Source organism: Lagopus muta, chromosome 3, assembly GCF_023343835.1.
Source record: "Lagopus muta isolate bLagMut1 chromosome 3, bLagMut1 primary, whole genome shotgun sequence".
NCBI classification, from domain to species: Eukaryota; Metazoa; Chordata; class Aves; order Galliformes; family Phasianidae; genus Lagopus; species Lagopus muta.
In genome coordinates, this window is record NC_064435.1 from 89,137,600 (window position 1) to 89,152,980 (window position 15,381).

At 37.9% G+C, this 15,381-nt stretch overlaps 1 protein-coding gene across 1 annotated transcript in view; it reads right to left on the reverse strand.

Moving 5' to 3' along the window:
- The window catches only part of GPLD1 (glycosylphosphatidylinositol specific phospholipase D1), a 25,064-nt gene extending 10,106 nt beyond the window's left edge, over positions 1–14,958 (reverse strand). Inside the window, exons 1-17 of the mRNA XM_048938549.1 lie at positions 14,832–14,958; positions 12,858–12,913; positions 12,137–12,215; positions 11,254–11,351; positions 9,955–10,065; positions 9,625–9,673; positions 9,096–9,150; positions 8,225–8,332; positions 7,453–7,480; positions 7,207–7,346; positions 6,128–6,193; positions 5,136–5,256; positions 4,472–4,611; positions 3,120–3,306; positions 2,567–2,677; positions 1,496–1,570; positions 951–1,107 (exon numbers count right to left, since the gene is read on the reverse strand). Coding sequence (XP_048794506.1) covers positions 951–1,107; positions 1,496–1,570; positions 2,567–2,677; positions 3,120–3,306; positions 4,472–4,611; positions 5,136–5,256; positions 6,128–6,193; positions 7,207–7,346; positions 7,453–7,480; positions 8,225–8,332; positions 9,096–9,150; positions 9,625–9,673; positions 9,955–10,065; positions 11,254–11,351; positions 12,137–12,215; positions 12,858–12,913; positions 14,832–14,928 — 1,678 coding nt within the window. The 5' untranslated portion in view covers positions 14,929–14,958. The remainder of the gene's footprint in view (positions 1–950; positions 1,108–1,495; positions 1,571–2,566; positions 2,678–3,119; positions 3,307–4,471; positions 4,612–5,135; positions 5,257–6,127; positions 6,194–7,206; positions 7,347–7,452; positions 7,481–8,224; positions 8,333–9,095; positions 9,151–9,624; positions 9,674–9,954; positions 10,066–11,253; positions 11,352–12,136; positions 12,216–12,857; positions 12,914–14,831) is intronic.
- Between the last annotated feature and the right edge of the window lie 423 nt (positions 14,959–15,381).

Consider the following 15,381-nt stretch of genomic DNA (forward strand, 5'->3'; position numbering starts at 1 on the left):
TGTGACTTCTTGTAGGTACTGGATGAGCTAAGCAGGGGTGTTGCACAGCTTGATCTGCTGTGCACTAACACTATAGACCTGATCTTATAATCAGTGGCAGTCTTGGCCCTCATGGCCATGAAATAGGGGAGGTCAAGAGCCTGAATGGATTAAAAAAAACAAGTAGAATGGTAGCAGAGCCTGAACTTCAGGCAAGTAGACTTTAGTTTACTCAACCAATTAGTAATTGTGAAGGTCTGAATCTTTGAATTATTCTTTGAAGATAATTCAAATTATAAAAATCAAATTATTATCTGAATTACTAGGTCACAATAATCTTTGAATGATCATGGTGACTAGAAGTGCCCAAAGACTGGACAAAGGCACATGTCACTCCTATCTTCAAGGATGTCCCTAGTCAGCATCCCTAGACCCTAGGGAGGTGATGGAGCAGCTAATCCTAGAAAGCCTTTCCAAGCACACAAAGAACAAGAAAGTCGCTAGGAATAGTAAGGCATGATCACTAAGAATCATGCCTGACCAATCTGATAAGCTTCTATAAACAAAACACCATCCTTACATGTCAGGGGAGAGCAGGAAATATTGTCTTCCTGGACTTCACTAAAGCATCTGACACCTTTCCCTGCAAGATCCTCACAGAGCACCCGGTGAAGTATGGGCTGGATGAGCAGGCAGTGAGGTAGGAAAAAAACTGGCTGAATAATTGAGCTAGAGGATATTGATCAGTGGTGCAAAGCCCAGCTGGAGGCCAGTAATTAGCAGTATTTCTGTCCTGTTTAGAATCTCCATTAACCATCTGGATGATGGGGCGAAGTGCACCCTTAGCAAGATTATGGATGACTCAAAACTGAGAGGAGTGGCTGATAATCTGAATTATCTTATAATTAAGTAGGAACAAGTGAACAGTCATATAAAAAACAGCAGGATTAATTTTACCCAATAAATACTACCTTGGTTACTTCTGTTGAAATAAGAGTAAAATGCAGCTACAAATCCTCTCTGTTGACCACTACCAGGTGCATATGGAGAGCCAACAACCAGATCAGCATTTTGATCTCCATCAATGTCAGCTGCCAGGAGGGACCAACCAAGATTACAGTAGGAATACTGCAATAAACAGTTAGTTTAAGCCTGAAATGGAACTTAAACCACCGATTCGTTAACAAAATAAAGGAATTTACTTCTAAAGAGCTAACTTTGCCCACTTCTGATCAAATTACCCTCCAACTCCATGACTTCAATTTTGTTTTCTTTTTTTGGAGGACTGTTCTTCCTTTCTGTTCATCCTTCTCCCTCCCCTGAAGTGGATTACAAATGTATTTCCCATGCACAGCCAACCTAGACAAACACCTGCTCACACCATCCCCAGTTACATGTCTATATCCCCTTGCAATTAGAAGTTTGATTCCAACATCTTTTCTTTAATCCCACAGGCCCTTTTCCCTTTTACCTCACCTCCTTCTTGTGTAGCACTGTCTTAGCCTGATCAATATACCTGACAAGTTATGGTCATGTTTGGTTGAGATGCCAAGCCTCTTCCCTTAGTTCCAAAATAGACATACACAGCACCCTGAAAAACAGGAAAAGCAAACACAACACAAAAAGATTTGCAAGTCAGCCCCAAGTGTGAAATCCAAGACAAAGATCAGAGTGAAACAATTGTGTAAGGGCTATTAATACAACTGTATTTTTCCTGCCAAAGCTTTTTCATGAATTTGTCTTTTCACTCCAAGCCTAAAAATACCCAAACTGGAATGGGCATTGCTATAACCAAGTGTGTTCTCATCATACTGCAGTTTAGGAGTGAGGATGGTATAATGTATATTACATTAACTACATGCAAGCTCTTTTGACTCTCATTTTGTTTAAAATTCCTTAATGCAGTGGGATGCAGTGCCAGACACAACAGATGCTTGCAATTTTCCAAAGTTTTAGTCTATGTAGAAGCATTTAAATTAGTATTTAGGCAGCTAATTTAGTACTGAAAATTCTGAAGAGCTTTAAACTTAGTGGAAATGCATTAGCCTAACAAGTTATGCTTCTCAGTTCAGGTGGAAAGAAAACATTCAGTGACCATTAACAGGAGATAATTTGGTAAGCTTCAAATTATTAAGCTACTGTAGTTTGATTACTTTAGCACCTGTCTGTGTTCATGCTGCATTTTAGATATTATCTGTTGGCCTGTGACAGCAGAGGACAAGGCTTACTGATATCAGGTTCCTTCCAGACTTTTTGTTCCTAAAAGAACAGCACACTCAGATTTTATGAATGGCTTCTAATATTTCCAGCACATCAATGCTGCAAGACTGAAATCTGATTTGCACAAAAAGTCAGCCAAAAAAAAAAAAAAGGACATATGGATAACTTTCATTGATTTAATCAAAGTATCCATAATGTTATAAACCTTTCTGTTTGTATTAAAAAGCGCCCTTGAGCAATAACAGATATTCTTTATCTCATTTCATTAGTCTAAAAAACATAAGCATCAATAAAAATGATCTGAGGGAAAAAAAACAAACATATATGCACAAAAAACAAGCAAACACAAAACCTGTGTATGACTTACTTTGTAACTGAGAAACTGAGATCCCACAGAAGGTGCTCCAATTGCCAGATCTGGCAGTCCATCCTCATTGAAGTCCAGGACTGCCAATGCAGAACCAAATCTGCCTGAAGGCTAAAAGGAGAGGGACTGCTCTGATGAAAGTAACAAATATTTTAAAGACAAAACGCCAAAACACAATGTACATTTGCAATCACAGCACAGGGAAGAACTGGAAACAGCTATTATAAAAATCCACCCCAACAATTATTAAGATTTTCTTATCATCACTGTTCTCTCAAATAACAGCCATGTTAATAATACACTAATTGGGAGTGGCCTGTTCTCCTTGAGGATATGCTGTTGTTAAAATATAAGCTAATATAATGAATATAATAAGGCAGTGCTGTGCTATTTCATTTTTTGAGTCTAATGCACCACTGATGTCATGCTTACAAACGACAAGCTATTCTCTTCTGTGTGAATAATTACATTTCCTATAGAGGATCAACTTTATTGCTCAAAAAGACCATCTGATCCTGCCCCTCAGTGTCAAGTATCTGACATGACTCCTCACCTGATGACCCTCTAGTACTTGGTCTGCTTTTTCATCTAGATCCATGTCTTCTTGTGGCAAACCTGAACGATTGCCATAGACTATATACACCCTTCCTATCTGAATGTGGCCCAGTGTGCTGTACCCCGGTGCTCCAGCTACCAGATCTTCATATCCATCCTGGTTCATGTCAGCTGAAATCATTGCCCTGTATAAGGGAGGTAACAAAACCATAGCATTAGCTGCCAGGCTATCTCTACATTATCAGAAAATAAATACTTTTAATTTCAGGTAATTTCATGTGTCTTTCCTCATCTTTTCAGTAAGGACCTACATGGCATTTTTCATATGATATAATTTATTTTTGTTTACCTGGACTAAATAAGAACAGGTTCATCTTCCACTAATGCACCTGAGATACGTATGGACTGCTTTTTAACTGACACAAGGCATCTAAGAGCAGTCAGAACAAAACACATGAAGAAGGGCTGCTTGCATATGACACAGAACCCAGAAAATGAAATTAACCATCATTTTAACCAAATCTCTAATTTAATCAATGGTCATAACAGTAGATAAACAAATGGATCACAGGCCTCAATAACATAGTAGAGGTTTAAAGGGGGAACATGGAGAGAAAGAACTACCATTGGCTGGTGTGGAGTAACCTCAAGAATTAAATCTTGAATTATTGAATCAGAAGAAATAAACCAAAATGAGTAGCTATGCAAATTTATGTCATCTCTCATCTCTAATCTCAGAATCACAGAATGGCCAGGGTTGGAAGGGACCTCAAGGATCATGAATCTCCAACCCCCCTGCCACATGCAGGGCCACCAACCTCCACATTTCATACCAGCCCAGGCTGCCCAGGGCCCCATCCAATCTGGCCTTGAACACCTCCAGGGATGGGGCATCCACAACCTCTCTGGGCAGCTGTTCCAGCACCTCACCACTCTCTCTGTGAAGAATTTCCCCCTAACATCCAACCTAAATCTTCCCTCCCTCAACTTAAAAAACCATTTCCCCTTGTCCTGCTGTTATCAACCTTTTCAAAGAGTTGATTCCCCTCCTGTTTGCAGGCTCCCTTTAGGTATTGAAAGGCTGCAATGAGGTCACCCCACAGCCTTCTTTTCTCCAGGCTGAACAAGCCCAGCTCCCTCAGCCTGTCTTTGTAGGGAGGTGCTCCAGCCCCCTGATCATCTTTGTGGCTCTCCTCTGGACCTTTTCCAACAGGCAGTGGCCATCAGTTCACAAGACCACATCTGAAGGTCTAGATTCTAACAAGTATCCAAAGAATAAAAATCAATATTCTGGTAGGTACACAAATTTTTCAGAAATTAGGAGGGAGGCTTGAAAAAAAAAGTACAAACCATCCAAGTCTAGCATATGGCGAAGCAAGAAAATATGAAGATACTGGCTTAGGGATGTACTTAGAAGATTTTTGATGTGTAGTTGCTATCACTCTCCAGACAGTTTTTGCAAAAGCACGATTTATGAATCGGAGGGAATTCTGAAATAAAAATAACAGTGAGACACAAGAATTTGTAAACTGTAGGCTGAAACAGTACAGACGACCTCCAAAAATAAGTCATCATCAGTGGAAAACAGCACATTGATCTAAATCAACTCTGATTTGGGTCATAAGCACTGCTTTAGAAAGAGACAAGAAGTCTGTATGCCTTAGATGGTGCATTGCTAACTGTTCACTGCTATAGTTTGTTGAAATTTTTTAACTTCAAAAAGTGATCATATGATTCCATAAAGTTTAATGCTAATGATGTATTTTTGTCATTTTGACACTGTAAAATATGTTCTAGCCTCATTACAAAATGAGGAAAACCCCAAAGCTTTAGTATTTACGATGTACTTAGTATCTACATCATATACCAATTTACAGTGGCTGCCAGAATCTCCATGAAGTGAAGTGAGAGGCTACAGTTTACATCCAGAGACCACAAACAGCACCTCAGACAGAAATTAAAACAGTTTTATCCAGAGCTGAATTGTACCTGACACATGCCACATCTCACTTACTGTTGCCCAAGACTGTATATTGAAGTGAACTCCTCTCTCTGTATACGTTATATTCTTTTCAAATGTCTTTGGAAGTGAAGAAGTTGTATTTTTGTGATGTTCATTTTTTGAGTGTTTGCTTCTGTTAAAATAAAAAGGCACTAATAACAATTAATACAACGGAATTAATGACGTTTTTTAATAACAAAGCAAGGAGAAATAATCATCTTGCCTTTTGAATCCAGAATTACCTACTACATGCCTGTTTCTTGACTTCACACACCATTTTTTCTCTTTCCCCACAAAAGAAGTTAATTTTTTGCTGTAGTTACATTTTGCCAGTCATTTTCACTTGTTTCAGATATTTCCACTATTTCCATGGAATTACTCTTCCTCAACAAATAAGTTTATTACTACCTAGCCCTGGCCAGAATTCTGCTCCAACTTACAACTACTGATGTTGTTGAGGAGAGCACCCAAGGACAAGAGCTCTTTTCTCAGCTAAGGTAAGAGCTTGAAGATAAAAACTCTCACAATAAATATGCAATAAAATAAAGGTAATTAGTATCTCAACCCATAAGGTTTCATAACCCCACATACTGATTTAGCTACAGTTGCTGCTGCTCTTTTCATCTAATCATAGGCATCAGTTTATTATTATACTCCATAGTAAATTAAAGACAGATTTTAGTAAAGTAAACTCTTTGCTTTCTTGTCCTCTCTTCACTCAGCATGGCTATTTTCAAGGACGCACTGTTGTCTTTGAGGATGTGCTTTTTATCACATCTTTTTGATCTTTATTTCTTTCCCATCATTATCTCCCTGTAAGGAACATTCCACTGTCCTAATGTGACTGAAGTTGTAAATTAAACCATTAATACTTGTTGCAAGTAAGCTAAGTTCTGAAGGAAAAAAAAAAGATCTCTAATTTTCAATAGCTCACTGTCCACATTAGGGAAAGACTGACTCTTCTGTCACCAGTATTAAGTCTTTGAACCTTTAGTTATACTTACAGGTAGTTATCCTTGTGGTCCCTTGTACAGTTTATAAACAGAGGGTTCTCAGGCAGAAAGCAGCCACTAAAAAATATTCAGAATGTGTTTTGAAGATTTTCTTGCAATGCAAGTGAAACTAAAGCTTCAACATTTATCCTTACTGATTCTCCTGTTGGAAGGCATCAGCTTTCTAAAGAAGCTCTGCTTAATCAATTTCAGGAAGGTATCACAAGCCATAGAAACTCCTTTGATGTGTATTTTAATGGCCTTGATTGTACTTAATGACTTAGGTTCTATATGAATCTTGTATGTCTCCACTCATTTAATGAAACTTATTGGAACATGTCCTGCTAATTCTATTAATAGTATTAATAGAATAAATAGAAAAGAATTATTTTTTACAGTCTTTTAATGAAAATGATATTTTGGAACAAAGAACTCAACTGATTATGCCATATCATGTCCAAACATTATTTCCCAAAATATCTCTGTTAACATTATCCATTAGATGTATGGATTATTTCCCACTGCTGGTCTTATAATGTTATTTATAGTAAAGTTACACTTGTACCAAGGCAATACAGGGCCAGAACTTCAATAAAAACATGATATTTTGAATATAAGCCCAAACTTCCAATGCTAGAACATCCATTCTTACTGTTTATATTCCTATCTGCTTGCATTATCTGCAGGGAGCATTTGGCCTCCTCTAGGAAGGATCATCTCCACCAGCTGATGAGAGCAGTCACATAGTACAAGCACTGCTCAGATCACCAGGCCAGGAAGAACCTCAGTCTGGCTATGCAACACTTGTGCACCCCATTGGATACGTCTTAAAGAATGCCCCAGGTTTCCCCAGTTGAGTATCTGCTGGGCATGACCCAGCTTTGCATGGAGAGAAGAATGTGACCATGTTGCAAATGCAGTCTCAGGGTCCATGCTTTCCTCTGTGCATCTGGTCAAAGAACAGGCATACTTCCTTTGGTCCACATGAGGATTTAAAGTGTTTATTCTCGGAAATGACCTGCTTTCAGAAGGATTAAATGTGTGCCAGAGCTTGAATACTATATCTAATGTTGCAAGAAACACAGTGTTACCTGACTCCATTCTCCAGCATTCGGCTCATCTGCTCAAAAATATTGTTTGTCCAGAATGCCATGTCATCTACTCCTCCAAGGAAATATTCATGGAACTTTTCCACCAGAAATGGAGATTTACTAGCATATGTTGGAAAGAGCTAAGAGACAAGCAACATACTCAGTAAAACGGATAGTAAAATGGATTACACTGTCTTTGCATTACATATTCAACCCCAAAAAATAAACCAAAAAGAGCAAACTAACCTTGGCAACAGCAAGCCTTTCTCCATGTCTGAAAAAAAAAAAAATCACAATTCTTCAGAAATCAACAGATTTAACTTAAAAAAATTTCATGATTTGTAAGCTTCTTTTCAAGGTTTCTGTACTTCTGCATGTGGTAAATACTATGCAAATAATTACATTTCCTTCTTAGTTGTTAATAGGATTATAATGTGAAAAGTAACAATTTTAACTGTACTGTAGCTCTTAACCTGGAGGGATTTACAGTGCTTTTAAATACTGCACGTCTGGTAGTAATTAACTGAAATAAAGAATACAGCTAGGTGGTTTAAGGTCTTCCAAGCAGGCATTGTGAGATAGCAAAAATGTCATAGTTGTTATCTCTATGAATTATTCTTGGATTTGATAGGATATACATAAACAGTAAGTAAACTGTCCATTTAAGTATGCATATTGAGCTTCATTACCTTAAAATTATATTGGTAACATGTCACAGTGCAACAATACTTGAAGACTTGGCTGTTCTCAAATAAACAGGCCTAAATATGTTCAATGCATAAACCTGTTAAATAGCTTAGACACAGAAGCTATGGTGTAATAACAAAACTAACAGCCATTTAAGCAGTCCAAATTTGTATTTTAGACTTTAAGAAAAAAAAAAAAAAAAAGTATCTTATGATTTTTGTATTCCTGGCCTCAAAGCATAATTTTCTGAGCTAGCATTTCAAGCCAGATTATCATCTTTTTCCTATATAAGTTTCACAAAGGAAAATCTACACAAAGCTATCCAACTTACAGCTCAAGAAACAGCAGGTAAGTGCAGTCAGTAATTGTGCCTTCAGTTATGATCTCTCTTCCATAAAATTCCTTATAGATAGAGGCTAGGTCTTTGACAGGTACATACCTAAGAACAAGACTGAGGTATTGTAAGAGTTTTTCCACATCACCTGGTAAAAGATAATTCAGTTTCTGTAACAGCTGTAGCTATGGCTGGTTAGTTTCCACTCTTCCTCTACTGGTTCCCTGGTGTGGTGATCACATAACCTCCAAACCTCCACTGTTGCCAAACCTATTCCAATTCAACTCCATTCCTAGCCAAAAGGATGGTGCTCATATTTTGCTATCTCAACATTTCTCAGAGATACGTCAGAGGTGATGAAGTTGAGGAGATAAATGACCATCTTCTATACCTAGAGGAACTATCTTTCATGTAAATAAGACTCAAATGGCCTACCACACCAGGTCTTTCATTTAAAAATGGCAAGAAAACAAGCATGCCTATTTAAAACTGCTGCTTCTTTTTATGCTTTGAAAGCCTGTCTGAATTCCTCAGTATCTATAGCCATAAACATCCCCAATGCCGTAAAATTAAAATGGTGATCTAAGTGAGACATTACCTGCACATTCAAATAATTGGTAGGACATTCCAAGAAGCAATTTTTTGTTATCTATAATTATGATTTCCATCAGAGTTAAAGAATAAATCTTTATTGCTGTATTGCAACATCTAAAACTCTTTTTTTTCTGTCCTCCCAGTTCTTTATGTCAGAGAACACAAAATATGCATATGAGGAATATTCCTGTAGCAAAGGTTTTGAAAGAAAAGTACAGAATAAACTGAGATTATCATTAGAAAGGTTAAGCTCTGCTGAAGGCCATTCTCTTACCAGTTTGGTGTCAGGTAACTGAAGTCCAGCTCAAACTGACTCAGTACATCTCCTCCTGTAGATGGAGGAATAAAAAGCAAACAAGCAAAACACAAGACCCAACAAACATGTAAGTATCTGACAAGGATAAGTGTGAATGGATCTAACTATGGCTATGCTGTATATTTTTATATGGCACCCAAATCTTGGTCATTTAAAATACAGAGATGGTTCACCTGAAAGAATACTGCATATTTTGTACTTCCAGACAATAGCAAAAATGGTGTCAAATTTAAAATCCAAGGAGTGACTCCATTTAACCTTTAGCATACTTCAGCCTGTGTTTTGGCTTTAAGTCAAGGATCTATATGCCCTATTGCACCTCCTGAAACACAAAACATGCAGACAGGGATAGCAGGATTTTGCAAGCTGCAGGAGAGTCTTGTGACTTTCACTACACAGGGTAAGAGCCAGAGTCACCAATTGTGCTTTTCATGTGTACTAGGTATCCCAACACGAAGGATCTATGTTCAGCAAACAGAAATATTACCAAAATCTCCAACACTGTGAGCTTCTGAATATGAACCATGAAAATCAACCTGGAGAAAGAAAAAAAAAACATAAACAAAACACCTTGCTGATCACTTTACTCATCCTTCAATACAAACACAAGAGCAGAATCAAATTGTCCAAACAGCTCTGAAGCTTGTAGGTCCCAAACCTGACTTACTTTGTTCATACAGACTTTGTGACATTGTGTCTCTCTCAAAATTTTCCTGATTCAGGAGTACAGCTTTTGTCTTCTCTCTGTACCAGACTCCAGAGCTGAACTAGCAATACTAACAGTTCCAGTCACGTTAATAGAATAATCCAAACTTACTTCTCCCATGGCTTTTAAAAATCCTTGGTTGATGCCCAGGCTGTGCCAGCTAACATCTGCCACCATATGTGAGGCAATTCCAAACAGGAAAGCCACCAGCTTCTCTGTAGCCTGCACAATAACAATACACATGTAGTACCATCCATAATTTTATTCCTGTCTTTTTTGTTTTACATTACTCAAAGATGCAATGGATAATCTATTGCAATCCAAGAATTTAGCACAACAGAACAGTGAGCACTCATTCCTTGATACAGGAGAATTGTTTTTTTCCAACTTGACAATCTGTAAGCACTTCATTCAAGGCCATGAAGTTAAATGGCTGATGTCGGAACACAGCCTGTGTGCTTCCAGTCAGATACGTGTTTTGGGACTAGGGACAAACTCTTCTTCTCCCAAGGAGTGAAATTCCTCTGCCACTTGAAGTACTGTGCAAATACATACAGAGAAGAGAAAGATGCTCCTGTGCAGGTGCTATTCATTGTAAAAGCATTTGACTAAAGCCAAGTTACTCATTTTATCCCTACAAACAGAAAAGTTATCCAGAATAAACTTATGAGCAACAGAAATTTCATTTCACTTCTTCAGAAAAGATTCCTCTATATCAAATCCTTGTTAGTTCCAGAGGCCATTAAAAAAATCTGTAATCAAGTCACAAGTTTTGGATGAATTTATAGTTCCTGAAGTTAAACAGTTCACACTTTAGTATCACTGCAGGCCAGTCAAAAAGCAGGCAGATTTCTGTGTATTTTTAGATAGTGAATACATTCAAATGCTGCTCCAACTGTAAAGTTCTGTTGTGCAGTGTGAGAATGGCAAATATTCCAACAAGGAAAAGAAAACAGCAGGACTTTAAAAATCATTCTCACTTCCAACAATCTGTTCTTCCTCTCCCCTGGTATAAAAAAGAGCAAATCAGGATTAAGTCCAAGTATGAATTCTAAACTAGGTCTGGTTTTCAAATGGCAAACACTCAGCCAGATCTGACAGTTATGCAAGTACTCAAAACCACCAATCACATTTAAAAAATTGGACCTACAAAATACACCAAAAGCACCAGAGCACATTAGAGACAACAGATTTTATGTGGAAGCTGTTAACTTTTTGTCTGGTAAAGATGAAAGCAAGATTTCAACTTTTCCTCTATCAGCAGAGATTTTAGTTTTAAAATCTTATGTATTCTTTCACATTTCCCAAAGGATAAAGCTGCAAAAACAAGGGAAGCTGAAGAAGGCAGCAACAAGTGCAGTCAAATAGAACAATAGAAAGTCATTTCAAAAGTTAAAGAACTTTTCTTACCTCTTCCCAAGGCTGAGGATAATTCCTTCTGATGTAGTGAATACTTGCATTAAGAAATGGTGACCAGTGAGTATCTTCAGACACATCATGGTATATCCCTATTGCAACAGAATTATATCTGTATTTATTAATATTTGTTTAAAATAAGGGGTTCTCCATGAAAACAAACAGATCTTTGCTCAATTCCATATTGCACAGGTGCTACATTTTGCAATCCGTTTACATAGCAAAAGCCAAATTAGCTATATTTTCTGTATGATTTCTACTGACAGAAGAGATGCTAGATGCTTACATGACTGCGTTTGATGCATCCAAAAATTTTGTGCCTGCTCCCTTTCTCTGTAAGTGTGATACAAAGAAATATTGCCTTCCAAGTGGAGAGGAGAGGGAGAAGCTCCGAGTAAATTAAAGCTTCAAAGTATATAGCAGAAAAAATGATGGGCAGAGCAGCCAACTCAGTACCTTCAAGACAGTTACCACTCACCCAGGGCTAAGCAGGGCTACCATCAGCTGTCCCTTTGCAGCTACTAGGACTTAGAAAAATGATCTTTTCATCCTCTCAATTTCTCCCTAGATGGGTACTCTGCAATCTAACCTATTTCAGTCAAACAGCATCCTTACATCAAATTGCTCCACGTGCCAAACAGCTAAATGTACTCAAAATCTGCTTTCTGAAAACGTTTTCAAGCCTGTTAGTTTGCTACCAAGTTCTACAAAGAAAGGTTCAGAATTCTAACAAAAAGTGTGGATGCTTTTATAGGAAGGTACTTTTGGTCATATTCAATTTCTTACAGCACATTTACATTCAGCCCTATTAAATTCTGTAGAGTTTTTACATGACAACACAGTGGTTACAATATTGGACTCAAAAATCTTTTCTTACCACGTTTGCAGATTGGAGGATAAAAAGCATCAGGATAAATGCTCCCGGCCTGAAATGCATCTTGGTGGTTTAGTAACAACTGAGAAAAGGAGTTGGAAAAGAAATCAGAATGCTCTTACATAGCAAAAAACCAAGTCCTGCTGTCAGTATCAAAGATAAATACTGCCAGTGAGATGTGCCATTATTTCAGTGCCATCATCCTCCCTCCCACCACTCCAGACCCTGTAAGTGAAATTAAGCTGGTCAGTACACACTATAATTTGAAAGGCCATTGAGGAAAGGACAGATGTGATATAAGTTAGGTACTGGTGAAGCCACCTTCAGAAAGTGCCCCCTCCTCTTAACTAGACTCAAAGCCTGGGCTGCTAACTAACGTCCTCTGAGTCAAGCAGATAAAACATCCATGAAAAACATCAATGCTTCCTTTGGGTGATCTCCTACTATCATAAGAGATCACGTTATCTTTAGATTGTCATAAATGATAGTGACAATGTTCTTCATGAAAAACAAATGTTTTGTTTGTGCACATGTATATGTGTTTATGAAAACTGTCTGTACATTTGAAGTGGTCTGATAGATTGTGTAACAAAAAAGGAAAAAAAAATCCAGCCCAGGCACAGCAGTTACACACATATTACTGAGAATGATATGAAGAAAGGTTAGAAGACAGAAAAAGACTCAGAGGAAAGGTACAACATTGAGAAATAATATTGCTTCTTACCTGTCTATAATCAACGTTCCCTTCATGTTTGGTGAAAAATTCCAGAGCTCTATGTGCTAAAAAACAACATATGTTAGTATTGGTTCACACCAGCCAATGGTTGTTAGATGCATTATCAAAAATAAACTGCATTATCATAACTAAACCAAATGGCACAGGCATATGAAGTATAATTTCTTAACAAATGCATGAAGAAGTCTCCTTATCTAGGGATCTAATGCAGAAATGCTGTTTCTGGGGCACATCTGGCCATGGATGTCTCAGCAATCCCTCTCTCACTTCAGCTCTCAAGCTGACAAACAGAGATGTCAGTGCCTAACAGCAAGGAAAAAGGAAAACTTCATATGCAGAATTGATTCCTGACACTGATCACAGCCAGAACATAGGTACCACGAATCTCTAACTGCAAAGGACACATATGAATCATGTTTAACTTTCACTGTCCTCAGGAATAAACGTGAATACTGGACAGTTTAATTGATTATTAACAAGCATGAAGAACAACAAGTCAGTAAAATCAATAACACTATTTATTCATTGAAATAAAGCTTACTGCCAAACTGATCATTCAGCAAGTACAACAGAAGAACGAAACAAACTTATCCCTTTCCTTGAGTGATATTTCACTTTGAATATTACCCGCTGTTGTTCTAAACCATCCTCATTCAAATATGTGAAGAGACACTTAATGACCAGACTTGCACCAAAAGAGGATTTACATTCAAAAGTAAAAAAAATACAGAAGGCTTCCATGTCTCAGCCAGCTCAACAGACATCGATTCCAGTGCCTGGGATTCTCAGGTGGGCAGTTTCTGTCTCCCTCCCTGTCTTCCCTCACTCCTCACATGGGCTCACCCTGATCCAGAGCTCTATAACTCTGTCAAGTCTCCAGAAGAGGCAGCGGCTGCCCTCTCAGCCTGCTTCCAAAAACACAGCAAGTAGGGCACAGCACTGCACTGCTCAGCACTCCAAATGAGATCCACGTTTTGAACAGGAAGAACTTTTCACCACTTAAAGCACTTGCAGGAATGTATCCAGGATCGACTTCAGTTTGAGATTTGAAGCAGGAAGGCTGTTTTCTGCAGAATTGCTTTTCCTGGAATACTCCATGTTTGCATTTGGAAATAACTTCCAGTATCTTATCATAACAGACTTCTATCTGTCTACAATGGAAGCATGCATTTTAGCAGTGCCAGAGCTGAGCCCAGGCAAGATGGTCAAAGTTTTTTCTAAATGCTGATCTGACAGCTAAGAGTACACCGAACATCTCAGACAACCAAGGTCTTTAAATTATGTAAATATAGGTTTTCTGTAGCATTGCTTCCTTGGTCAGAGAAAAATGACTGCTTTGGGACAGATCTGTAAGACGTTTCTCCTTACAGATATTTTGTAAGTGCTTTGTATTCTGTCAAACCCATCGTTTCAAGTTTTCAGAAGCTCATATTCAGTAATTAGGGCGCTGGGCTTCCAGGCCTCCCAGAAAGAGATACAGAATAAAGTTTTTCATTAAGTTAATTCACATATGATGCAGCTATGACTGTTATTTGAAAACAAAGTTACTAAAAAAGGTTTCTGTTATTCTCTACTTTATACTTCTATACAAAAATACATTAACTTAAAAGAAAGATGAGTGTTTCTTTTCATTCTCCAAGAGAGAAGCACTTATGTCAGACTCACAGACACAAAGATTTCAGTTACATAACGCCTGTGTTTCAGAAAACAGAACAATATGCAATCAAACTGATTCAAGCAGTATGGTTATAAAAACATCACAGTTAAGGTTCAAATGACAAAAGAAGAAGAACTCATTCAATCCATGTATTATTACTTTTATTATTAATTACTATTATTTAAACAACGTGGAACGCTCATTACTTTCACCTTATTCCCTCCCTTTGCTTTTCAGCCATCTGAATTTACTTTTCTTCCCAAGCAATTCAAAACACATGAAAATTCATTCTGAATATGCCTTACCTATTTCAACATGCGTTGAAATTCCACTTGGAATACATTTGTGGCAGAAATTGTACAGTATAATCATCAAAACAGACCAGCTCTTCAGACCAGCCATGATGCTGTGACGCTTGCTCAAGCTGTGCTTTTAGAAGCCTGCAGCAGTAGCAGTGACCTTTGAAATGTGGGTTACGGCACACATTTTGTCTTTCAGACCTATTGCTGACACAGCAAGCAAGCTATTGTGGTATTGGTAGCACCGTTTTATACCTTTACCTCAAATAAAATAGTTTTGTTTTTTTTTTAAATAAGTAATTTATAGGTGTTCCCCCCTCTCTCTCTGGGATTTTGGCAGTGTAACTGCCATCACTGCACAAGAGCAGAGAGATTTATTTTAACCCACAGCACAAAGGAGAAGGGCAGCCTCCCAGAGGATGTCTGCCTCACTGCACATTTGACTTACAACTCTACAAGATTTTCCCCCCCAAAAATAAATGGAAGCCAGTTGCCAAAGCAGTATTAATAGGAACACACTAGTTCCAGAACTGAAGGTAATAGAATCACAGAATCA